Source organism: Natator depressus, chromosome 9 (genome assembly GCF_965152275.1).
Source record: "Natator depressus isolate rNatDep1 chromosome 9, rNatDep2.hap1, whole genome shotgun sequence".
Taxonomy (NCBI): Eukaryota; Metazoa; Chordata; order Testudines; family Cheloniidae; genus Natator; species Natator depressus.
In genome coordinates this window covers 65,786,911-65,799,578 of record NC_134242.1, presented here as the reverse complement: position 1 = coordinate 65,799,578, position 12,668 = coordinate 65,786,911, and the positions used below count along the sequence as shown (strand labels likewise).

Sequence of the window (12,668 nt, the reverse complement as noted above, 5' to 3'; positions counted from 1 at the left end):
CTGTAGTCCAAAATCTATTCTCCTAAAATCTATTTTTCAAATGTACAGCACATAAATGTATTATACAAAGTTAAAGGACATACAGCATGGTTGGCTTTTTGTTACTAGCCCTGATCTTTATTCACTCATCTCATTACACATGGAAAACCACTGTTGCATTAATCTACTATATTGTCATCTTCAGCAGTTATGCTGTGGTGTTGATAAGATGGTTAGCAAAGCCCATCTCCCCACTGAATATACCACAGTAGCAGTGTTTGCCAGGAGTCATAATCTCTAATGACATCCCTCAGAAGTTCCATTTCAGACATGAGGCCTCTGATGCATGAACCACAAGACTAAATCACGAGTGCAATCATGATTTTTACCCTTATTGTTTCATATTCACCCACTGGGAATCACAAGCTTTGCCTGCTACATTTTATACTACCTTGGTTCGTCATGTTTCAGGGTTCCTTTCCTTTTATTGGGTTAACATTTTATTTGAATTTGTCATTCATCTCAAAGAGGTAATGGAATACTCAGATATATACTGAGAAAAAAAAACATATTTAGTTTGGCAACACTAAGCTTGTATTCCTGTAGCTTATAGATTCATTTCCAGTTAATCAGAGTTCACCATTCTAATGAGCTGTGACGAGAAAGACGTTTTTTTTCTTACAACTTCAGGTTGTGTTTTTTGCAGTTGTAAGGCAAATTTAAAGGAAGGCCTTAGGGATCACAGCCAGCCTTCATTATCAGTGCATGACCGCTTTGTAACTAACTGCATCTTTAATATCCAAGGAGATTTTGCACACTACAGTCTGTTTCTTTGTTCTTCTTTTTAATAATTTATCTTTGTGATGCTATTCACAACTGTGTTAGTGTGCAAAGATCTGTTTGTCCATCAAACCTCAAGATATGTACAGCATGTAAGAGATGCATTAATTTTTTATTTGATTCTTAAGGAAGCTGAGCAGTAAGCTGGCTGTGCTGAAAACAAGAGGCGTACTTCAGTGAATCCTAATAAACACAAGGGGGAACACGTACTCACATTTTGCTTCAACTTGCTTCCTAAACAATAATTTTCCTCAAAGAATGTATTTCTCTGCCCAGAAGGAGTCATTTGTACAATTAAGCTCAAATGAACTTTTCATCTGATCTCCAATGCGGTAGTGAGGAAAAAAAAATATTAACCTGAAAGCTCTCTGGTACTCTACACCAACAAATATACTTAGGATTGTGTTTGTGCATGATATTTAGTCCCCCAAATAGCTCATAATTAAGGTTTTAGCTAAATTCAAGAGGGCCATTTGTTTATAATATTTATACTTTACTGGAAATCTGAAATTAGTGTTCCCATCTGCACTTTTCCTTCCCCAAATATTATGCCAGACTACAGAGAATGAAAAATACGTAGAGAATTAAATATGTTTTCCATCGTTTTTTTTTAATGTCACATTTATCCTGATCATTAAATAGACTCTTTCTCTTAATATCTGATATAACAAAGATATAGGATTAATATGCCTGGGGAAATAAGTACAGCATTCTTTATGAGCACTTTATATAAAAAAGTGATATTTTCCCTTTAAGTGCTTTTTTCCTTTTTCAATCCTTTAGTCCGCACTATGGTAGCATCTCACTGTTTTCTAAATTACACAAATATTTTGGCCCCAACAACATTGAAGAGTAAACCTTTGTATGCATTCATGATTCTTTCTGCATGAAAAAGCATTTCCTAACATCTGCTCGAAAGTTGTTCTTTCTGTTATTTTCACTTATACCCCTTTGTCCTAGCATTCTGGGTAAAAAATGGAAACTTCATTTAAAGATTTTTATGCACTTTAATCAAATCCGCTTTTAACATAATCCCAAAGAAGACGACTGCCACATGAAACATGATCACTCAGCCCGTCTCTTATACCTACCACTTTCCACTGTAAAATGTAATCCTTATTTTTCTTTTGTATTACAGTGATCATTTTGCCAAAGAAAAGTGGATGACAAAACCTCCTTGTAGAACAAAATAATTCTGAACCTTTTCATTAAACACCGAAAATGTATCTCTTTGACTAAGAGTACAATTCATATTGATGAAAGATTTTATATGTACTTACGTATATTTTGAGAGGGAAATATTATATGAGTACTTTTACAAATGTGCTGCAGGTGCCCACAGCAAGACTTTTATTCGTAACTTTGAATTTTCTTTTGTTTTGCAACACTTAAATGTGACGTGTAACTGTTAACTTAATATGTAGTGTTTTGTGTTGTAAGAGCAATGCATAGTTGTGTAGTACAACTGGCAATTGGTGGTATATGGTTTGAGTTTTTATTGACCTATATTGTAGTAACACAAACTTCCTCTTTTTAAAACGCAATTTCTAAGTATAAAACGTTGCCAGTATTGAAGCAGTTTTTCACCTCTGGTAATTAGGTAACCTGACCTCCAATCTGCCCAGAAAAGGGCATGGCTGGTGTTCAATACCCAAAAAAAAGATAACCTGAAATTGCACCATGGTGTGTCATAAGCAAAGAGCGTTAGCGCAGTAGTATGAAGGAGAATGTAAACAGAATAAAGGCCAGCAGAAGAAAGGAGAAATGAAAAAGTGTGAAGATTTAAAAGTTTTAAAATCTGTTTTGGCCCTTTTATTGTTTCTTTCCCTAGCTGATATCCTTGTCATCCTCAGCCAGGAAGAAATCTTTGCCATATCCATGCAATTTTTATCACTGAACTCTAAAAGGCAAATTTTGCAGGTGAAAATTGACTCTTCAGTTTTCAAAGCTTATGAACTTCTTCCAAAGCTTATGAATGTCTTGCAGAAGCCCAAATATGGGGTGGCCAGATGGGAAAGATTTGTCCTTTAAACAAAGTCTATTTATACTACAACTGATACCATTTTCTCCTGAGCTGAGGTATATAAGATTCTAACTCAATCTCGGGCACAGGAGACTCCCTCTAACAGTGAACTATGGAAAGAGCAGGTACTAGACATAGTGGAAGTTTGAGGTCCCCAGATAGAATTGTTCCCTTTATTAACTTTCCTCGAGCCAACACCTGGCATAGCTATTCTGCCAGATGGGAAGATGCCACTCTCAAACAATTTTGCCATTTTCACAATGGCAAAATTTTTCAAAATGAACACAGAAAAAACGTGAAAAAAATTCATAGGGCTCCCTTTCTCACCCATCTATGGTTAAGCTCTTGGCATGCAGAGTTTTCTGTAGATGAATCAGAAGGAGAATGCATGTGTTTTATATATAGCTGGCAAAGATTCATTTAAAGTTAGCCAGAAAGATGGACAGACACACAAGTGTGTGCGTGCGCAGTGTTGGTCCAAGGAGATTAGCTAGACAAGGTGAGGTAATATCTTTTGTTGGACCAACTTCTATTGGTGAAAGAGAGACACTTTCAAGCTTACACAGAACTCTTCCTCAGGTCTGGGAATGTCACAGCGAAATGCAAGATGAAACAGAAAAAGAGTTAACAGATGTTGCAAGAGATCATTCAAGGTGAAATGGGTGATTAACATCTCTACAGTCATAGAACAAGGAGGTTGAGTGGGTTACAGATTATTGCAATGAGCCGTAAATCCAGTGTCTTAATTATGGTTTTTGGTGTCTACCAGAGTTATAGAATTTAATTTCCCAGGCTCATCTTTCGATGGTGTTGTGCAGGTTTCCTCTGAGCATGAGAACTGAGAGGTCAGATATGGAGTGATCATTTTTTGAAAATTTTTTGCCCACAAATAATAGTGGTGGTTTTATCTTGAATTATTTTTCTGTGTGAGTTCATTTGAGAGCATAGCTATTCTTGTTTCACCCACATAGATGATGTTGGGGCATTGAGTGCACTGGATGAAGTACATCACATGTTATGGCTAGTCTTAGTCCTAGGTGTTTTTTCTGGATTGTATTTGTCTGGGTACACCACAAGAAGGATAGGAGACACTTGTTATGGATTTTAATCAGTCCACAACTTTATTATATAGATGTCTGGGACTACCCAGCAGATAAAGTCTACAGTGCAGGGAAATCCATGCTTATTCAAATCAATGTCAATGGCTACTGGGCTACTAGTTTGTTAATCTGTGACATTTCTTATTTGTTTTTTTCTTAAGGTTATGGGGATTTACTTTCATTGCAGTTTGTGAAGTTGCAATGAAATGAAGTGTCTGCCAGTTGTGATCAAATGTGCAGAGACAGAACTGTCCAAAAAAAGGATAAAATATTGTTTTCTTCTTTTTTTTTCTTTCTCTCAAAATATTGTTGCTTTTTAACAGTGTACTTGGTGCAGTAAATACCATTCTTAAGGTCTAATTTTCAGAGGTGCTCTGAACCTTGAATTCCCTTGATATCAGTGGGAGCTGTAGGTACCTAGCACCTCTGGGGGAAAAACAGGTCATTAGCTACTAAATAGGATGCCATATGGGGTGGGTTCTTTCAGGGTACGTATACACAGGGATAAAAGACCCACAACACGGCCCTGGCTGGCCTGGGTCAGCTGACTGGGGTTTCCAGGGCTCTGGCTACAGGGCTGAAAATTGCTGTGTAAACATCTGGGCTCAGAATGGAGCCAGAGTCCTGGGACCCTTCACGGTCTCAGGCTCCAGCCCGAGCCCAAGCATCTACACTATTTTCAGCCCATCAAGCCTGAGTCAATGGACCTGGGCCTGCCATGGCTTTATTTTATCTTTTTATCCCTGTGTAAACACACCAGAATAGCCCAGTGGCTAGGGCACTTTACTACAATGTGAGAGACCAAAATTCAAATTTCTTCACCATAGCAGGTGGAGAGGGGAATTGAACCTGGGACTCCCACATTCTAGGTGAGTTCCCTAACCACTGGGCTAAAAGTTTTAAGGAGGCTACCAGCCTCATCATCATCTACCACCACCTTCACCTCCTTATCAAGAGGTTTTGTGACTCCAGCCCAAAATACCAGAATGTTACAAAAATGTTAAAAACAATTATTTTGATTTAACATTTTCAGAACATTTTGATTTTTTGGTTCAGTTGAAGTTATTCAGCAAATTTGACATAAATTCATAAATAATTTTGCTTTGACCAAAACTGCAATTTCCACCAGATAAACTATTCGCCAAAAGTATTTAGCCCAGCTCTAACCATAAAAAAGATGTCTTCACGAGGTCCTTAAATGTACAGAAGGTAAGCGTTTTTGGCTGAGCCTAAAATGGCCCGGTTATTCCATGTGTAAGGGGCAGCAGGGAACAACGCATCTTGATGGGCTCTTTTGACCAGATATGTTCCTCCTCCTTTGTAGGTTTGAGTTATGTCATTTGCATGATTTGGGCCGACATAGAGGCTGAAATTTTTAGAATTTAAGAAATTCAGACAGATCGCTTCCCTTAGTGTAAATGCAGGATTTATATCAAAATCACCTACACCAGGGGTTCTGAAACTGGGGATCGCGATCCCTCAGGGGGTCGCAAGGTTATTACATGGGGTGGTCAGGAGCTCTCAGCCTTTACCCCAAACCCTGCTTTGCCGCCAGCATTTATAATGGTGTTAAATATATTTTAAAGTGTTTTTAATTTATAAGAGGGGGTCGCACTCAGAGACTTGCTATGTGAAAGGGGTCACCAGTACAAAAGTTTGAGAACCACTGACCTGGACTGCTTTGAAAATCTCAACCAGAACATTTTAGAAAGCATAAATTAAACTGCAGTAGAAACCAACAGAACTGTAGTAACTTGTATATAAAGTGCCTTCACACGGGGGACTTGCCTTTCTTCCAGGTTGCCACTTGCCATCCTCAAGGTTTCTGTCTGAGACAGTCTGACGTAGGTCCATTATCTTGCCTACGTAAGCCCAGGGGATTGCTATAGAAAAATTTCATGCATTTCATCTCCCCATAGGTGTTACCTGCTGTTCTAGTTGTGAAGAACTATTTCAGTATTTCTAATCATTCTTCTCTATCTCTCTCAAATCTATTAGTATTTCATGTTGCACTCTCTCCAAGGGTTGTATAGATTGCTACATGTTCAGGATCATTAGGTACTAACTCTTTTTCCTTTTCCCTTATTGGATACATGATAAAATAGTAGATTAACACCTCATTTTATTACTGGTCTAGTAGGCACTGTGTATTTCAAAACCTCCCTTTTAAGTGTATCTAATCTAGGTAAAAATCTGCTTCACTTGTGCAAAATATCATCCTTCAGTAATTCTTTAACACAGATGGTTCTTTAATTTCCCACCTCCCCAAGCTGTAATGTTTTGGCTTGATTTGTACCTGATTTTTTTTTCTTGTAGAAAAAGAAACAGGAGGCTTTGACTAAATAAAGTTATTTACTTAATGCTATCAAAAGCACGTAAATCTCTCTTTAGGAAGCAATAGTGTAGCCCCAGTATGGGCAAAGTCTACACACAACCAATTTTTTTAAAATTAAATTACCAGTTCCCCAATTTACAGTGCATAAATCATGGAAAAATTCTATTTTCAACATTTCGTATACAGGAGGCACTGAAGGAAAACAACAAGAGAAGAGAAATGGAGGAGAAGAGCAAGAGAGCCAAGCTGGCAAAAGAGAAAGCTGAACGAGAGAGACTAGAGCGGCAGCAGAAGAAGAAGCAGCTGATTGATATGAACAAAGGTAAGGCAACATTTTCAGTAGAGGAATTTGTAAACAGAACAAAAGATATTCTAGTTAAGTCTCCTTCAGGTTAGAATGAAAAGTCCTTAATTGCTATGTTGAAAGTGCAGAAACCAAGTTAACTTTTCTAGTGTCAATTTTCTACCTTGGTTTGGCATACCTGATTTTCATGTTGTTCTGCATCTGTCATTCACTATATGCAATGTCTCTTCCAAGGCATTTTGTGGTGAATTATTGACTTGTTTTCATTTGTTGCAGTCAACTAATTTCTTTTTATATGGATTTCCTCCCAAGAAAAAGTTTCTTTCTTGTTTTGTTGTTAATTTTATTCTGTAAACATCTCCATAATCAAGATATTGTGGCAATTAACATCTTTCTTTTTGAGCTTGGAGGCTCCATGTTATAAATGGATGTTCTCCCAACAGTACTGTTATGAGCTGAAAAATCTGGTTCAGCTGTGAGCCTAAATACAGAGTGACATTTCAGCATGATAAAAAGTAATGTGTTGAGCTTACTGGTTAGCTAGAATGACATTATGTAGTTCATGAGGGCATTCTATGAGAGAGCCCCAGAGGGAGAGGAAGGAGAAATCAATTGGCTCCTAATATCTATTTTTTGCAAAGTTCTAGAAGCCTGCAAAATGCAGGCTTTACTTTCCATCCCTTTGGACCCCATAACTGAGGGGAGAAGACACAAATATGAATTAGATTGAACAAGAGATTACTTTAGACTTCAGTTGCTGTTCTCCTTCTGTGATCATTTTTGTGCTGTTGTGAGACTGAACTAATCCTTCTCAATCATAAAACATATAAAAATGCTCAGTATGTGACTACAACTTCTCTTTTCAACCCAGTGAACAAATCTGACAGGTTCACTTCAAGCAAAATAATAGATTTCTTTTTCTTTGACAAATCTTATGTAAGGTGCCAAGATATATAAGTTTTTTACCAGAATGATGTTACAATAAACCTTATAATTAGAGTGAATTGAGGTAGCACTAAACTGGAGATCAATCAATTACGGAGAAGGATTCGAAATAAAAACATTATATTTTAAGTGTGTATATACAGTATTTGTAGTGAAAGGTAATTTATTCAGGGATGCTTTACACTTCAGAAATATTAGGACAAAATTTTCGAAAGTGATCAATGATTTGTGAGCCTTTATTTTTGGATGTCCAGCTGGAGAGGCCTTTGGCCTTATTTCCGGATATGTTGAGCACCCACAGCTCTCATTGAACCACAGGGAGTTCTGAGTGCTCCTCAGTTTTGAAATCAGGCCCAAGATATCCTAAAAAATGGAGTTCCCATAGTAACTGGCCTTCATTTTCTATGAAAACTGCTTTGCCGATATACTTTTAACACAGTTTCATTAAAATGTCTCCTAGTGAGTTTAATTGGGGACTTTCACACTATAGCAAGCCTGGGAAAAAAATATGGTTACGATTTTCAAATGTGACCAGTGACTTCAGGTTCCTTAATTTTTGGTGGCACAACTTGAGACATCTTAAAAGGGCCAGCATATCAAAGGGTGGGTGCTTGGCGCTTTCTGAAAATGAGGCCACTTTAAAGTGTCTCAAACTGAGCACTCAAAAATTGAGGATCTCCAGGTTACTGGGACTTTTGAAAATGTTAGCTACATAATATTGTTCTTTTTTCAAGTTTGCTACACTGTGTATGTCCCTGTCAGTCTTTTAATATAATTAACTTGTCTAGCAATATTCTGTATTCCCTTTTGCAGTTATTTCATATTTTCTCGCTTTATAGAAAAGAGCGGTCTACCTCTCAGCCTAGATTCTTTTTGCTACCTTTCCAGTGAAATCATAATTCCAGCAGTATGTCTCTGAAATCACAATGTAAATGGGAAATAAATGGGGAAGGGGAAGGGAAATAAGGACAACCCCAGGGACGGACCAGTCAGCTTAACTTTAGTACCCAGAAAGATAATGAAGCAAATAATTAAGCAATCTATTTACAATTACCTAAAAAATAATAAGTAACAGTCAGCATGGGTTTGTAAAGAACAAATCATGTCAAACCAACCTAATGGCTTTCTTTGACAGGATAACACGCCTTGTGTATGTGAGGGGAAAAGTGGTAGATGTGGTATATCTTGACTTTTAGTAAGGCTTTTGATATCGCATGGGGTCGTGCCAAGCATCAGTTCTGGGTATGGAACTGTTGAATATCTTCATCAATGATTTCAATAATAGTATAGAGCAGTGGCGGGCAACTTACGGCCTGTCAAGGTAATCCGCTGGTGGGCCACCAGACCATTTGTTTACATTTGCACAGCTGCCCACAGCTCTCAATGTCCGCAGTTTGCTGTTCCTGGCCAATGGGAGCTGTGGGAAGCAGTGTCCAGCCCGTGCCGCTTCCCACAGCTCCCATTGGCCGGGAATGGCAAATCGCGGCCACTGGGAGCTGCGGGCGGCCATGCAAATGTAAACAAATGCTCTGGCGGCCTACCAGCATATTACCCTGATGAGCTGCGTGTAGCCCACGGGGTGCAGGATGCCCACCACTAGTATAGAGAGTACACTTATAAAGTTTGCAGACGATACCAAGCTGGGAGAGATTGCAAGTGCTTTGGAGGGTAGGATTAAAATTCAAAATGATCTGGAGAAATGGTCTGAAGTAAATAGGATGATATTCAATAAGGACAGACGCAGAGTACTCCACTTAGGAAAGAACAATCAGTTGCACACATAGAAAATGGGAAATGACTGCCTAGGAAGGAGTACTGCAGAAAGGGATCTGGGGGTCATAGTGAGTCACAAGATAAATATGAGTCAACAGTGTAACACTGTTGCAAAAAAAGTAAGCATCCTTCTAGGATGTATTAGCAGGAGTTTTGTAAACAAGACACGAGAAGTATTTCTTCCGCTCTACTCTGCATTGATTAGGCCTCAACTGGAGTATTCTGTCCAGTTCTGGGTGCCACATTTCAGGAAAGATGTGGACAAATTGGAGAAAGTCCAGAGAAGTGCAACAAAAATGATTAAAGGTCTAGAAAACATGACCTATGAGGGAAGATTTAAAAAATTAGATTTGTTTAGTCTGGAGAAGAGAAAAATGATAACTGTTTTCAAGTACATAAAGGTTGTTAGAAGTTTTCTTTTTAGGGGGAAAGGGAAATTCTTAAATAACGGTGTAAAAAAAATCAGGAAAAAACTAGGACAACGTACTTTCTGAACATGAATAAATAGATTCCTCGCTAGTTTTCCAGAACATATTGTTGCAGTGACCTTTTTCATGAATATGTGAAGTCATCTCACTGGAGAGTTTTCATGAAATTTTCTTGTATATGTAACTAAAGCCATAAAACCATGGGTGGGAAAATTCATGCATTGTCATTTTGACTAAAGAACAGTATACAAGTCAGATAATTAGCTGTGTCAACCAGTTGAGATGTGATTTCAGTATCGCACCACGATTATGGAGGTCTATGAAAGAGATTGAAAAACAAAAATAACATCAGTTTGTTGTAAAGGTTTAAAAACTGTAAGAAGAATTTGACTACATTTTTTTTCATATTTCCTGTTAAGATTGTTATACTAGTACAGAAACATGATTGTCTCTAGTTTACAATTATTTGTATTTTGATCCCATATGCCCAGTTCTCTCCTGTAATTAAAAAAAATTGGAATGGGAAAAAAGCACAAAGAGCCTCATCCAGCTACTGCTGAAGTCAGTTAGATACTCCCATTGACTTCAACAGGGGCTAGATCAAACTCAGAAACTCTGCCAGGCCTGACTTCTGCAGTTTCTTCTTGTGGAGGGCTGTCAGTCTTGTGGGCTAGTTGAGATAAGGCGTTTAAAACCCACAGAACTTGATGATCATCAAGCAAATTTTGTTGATCCTAGGGCTTTCGTATAGATTGCCAGCCACTTTAATGATGCTGTCCAGCCTCACCTTCCCACTGGCAGCCAGGCTCCCTTAGGAGCTGTGTTCTATGTCTCTGCACATCCTCACTTTGAACAGTGTATATACAGAGTGGAACCTGTTTAGAAATATATTAGGGTTTTGTGAGTAGTGTGGTATAGAATGCAATTTCTTCCTTGCTGCTTTATCCTCTCAGACCTCCATGCTCCATCCCAATATCCTGTAGAGGGGCTCCTGGAAAGTAGGAACCCATGCCATCAGCCCACTGTGCTTTGCCTTTCAAAGTTTTACAAGCATTTCCACCCCTTGTTCTGCTTACATTACATTTTGTGCTCTCCAGAAGAGGGTACCTTTGGGACATAGTGCCCCAAATAATCTGAATTTTCTAAAAGATAGTTCCCACCATCACTGGGCGATGAACATGTCAACTACACTTTCAAACCTAAATCCTGGTCTTCACACAGTTTTTGTACCAGTACAGCTATTTGTACTGGTTCAGCCCCTACTGTGGGTGCAGTTATAGTGATGCAAAGGTACCTTATAACAGTCTACCTTATTCCTCTTCTCATGTGGGAATTGCTATACCAGTATGTTGCATCCACACTAAAAGAGTTGTACCACTTTAACTATATTGATATGTAGTTAAATCAGTGCAACTTTTGCATTAGATAAGTCCTTGAATAATTAATATTTGGCAAGAATGGCTAGTCACCTGTAAACACTCAGAACTTTGCAATGAGCCAAATTAGGACAGTTTTCCTTTCATCTTGGTCTGTGATCTTTCTTAGATGTGCAACTAATTATTTTTAAGAGAACATATTTATTAGATACCTTGCTATATTTGTTGACAGTGATAAATTATGTTTTCCTATTTCTTTCATGTTTTGCATTGTATTTTTTAATGTAGCTGTACAAACTTCCACTGTAACCTATGCACAGAGATATACATACACAAATTGTTTTTGTGGTAGTCTTGTAAAAATCCTTGGACATAATATTTTTGGAAGCTTATACACATGATTTTGCCAGAGAGCCTCTAAACCTCATTATGTTTGTTTATATGTTTGTTTGGGGGCTTTTTTGTTCGGTTTCTTGTTTGTTTTGTTTGAAGTGACTTCTTCAGAGTTTGCGGTGAACTTTATTTTTATGACATATTGATGATGTAGTCTTTTTTTAGCCCCATGAAACCACATACTCTAACATTATTTTGCATCTGGCTAGAGTGGAAAAGATACCAAATTAAAAAAAAAATAGGAATAACCCATAGATTCGTTCAGATAAGCCTTTGATGACTTGTGTAGGTGGCAAACTCTTTCAATTCACAGTATGATGTGAATTCTCTAGTTAGTTTCAGTTTAAATACAAATTCTACCTAAAAGAGTAAACTTCCATTTTATTAGATTAAGTTTGAGATGTGTTCAACACTTGACCAATCACTAGGCTCCCTTTATTTCTTATTAAGTGTCAGCTGACTTTGCTGGAAATTTGTTTTAATATGTAGCCGAAGAAGGGGATATTCTGGGAAGTGTTAATGCATGATGCCTCAAACTGTCTTGATCATATATCTTGCTCATAAATATGAAGGAACTTTACTGGAAGTAGATTTTAACTGAAGTTTCAAATTTGGTCCTTGGTCTGTGTGGAAACTACCAGTGTGTGGTTGGCTATCCAGTGTAAAATGTGCTGAAACCACCATATATAATACTGAACTGCCAGTAACTACCTTCAGTGGCCTTGTTCAAATCTTAACCGGGGCCTGATGATGAAAATAACCCTATCTACCTGTCTTCATTGCTGAAGTATGTGTTCTCTTCTATAATAAAACCATTGTATGCCATAATATCCATTTCACATGTTATACCTCTAGTGAAAAAGACAATTAGAATCCAGAACATTCTCATTCAATAAGTATGTCTTAGTTTACCAAATGAGGTTTTTTCCTTGTTACGTTCAGCTCTGCAGGGTCATTGCTGCTTATGAAAATGGCTTGCAATTTTTTCTAAGCCAATATGACACAGAAGTCATAGTGGAAAGGTGCATACGTCCTCTCAAGCTGTCATTTTGACAAGGTGACTCTTTTCACCCAGGGATATTTTAACCTAACACTGTTTTTTCACTCATTCTCTAACTATTTTTGAATATAAAATTCTAATGCTCTCCTGAAACCTTTCAGTGTGGAACAAA

At 37.8% G+C, this 12,668-nt stretch overlaps 1 protein-coding gene and 1 long non-coding RNA gene across 4 annotated transcripts in view; one reads left to right on the top strand and one right to left on the bottom strand.

Annotated features, from left to right (window-relative positions):
- Positions 1–12,668, bottom strand: part of LOC141994230 (uncharacterized) — a 355,183-nt gene that overhangs the window by 11,282 nt on the left and 331,233 nt on the right. The gene's annotated exons all lie outside the window — the stretch shown is intronic.
- DIAPH2 (diaphanous related formin 2) overlaps positions 1–12,668 on the top strand; it is an 807,400-nt gene that overhangs the window by 620,407 nt on the left and 174,325 nt on the right. For all 3 annotated transcript variants that reach the window (XM_074964437.1, XM_074964436.1, XM_074964435.1), the window contains one exon: positions 6,464–6,599. In XM_074964437.1, coding sequence (XP_074820538.1) covers positions 6,464–6,599 — 136 coding nt within the window. The remainder of the gene's footprint in view (positions 1–6,463; positions 6,600–12,668) is intronic.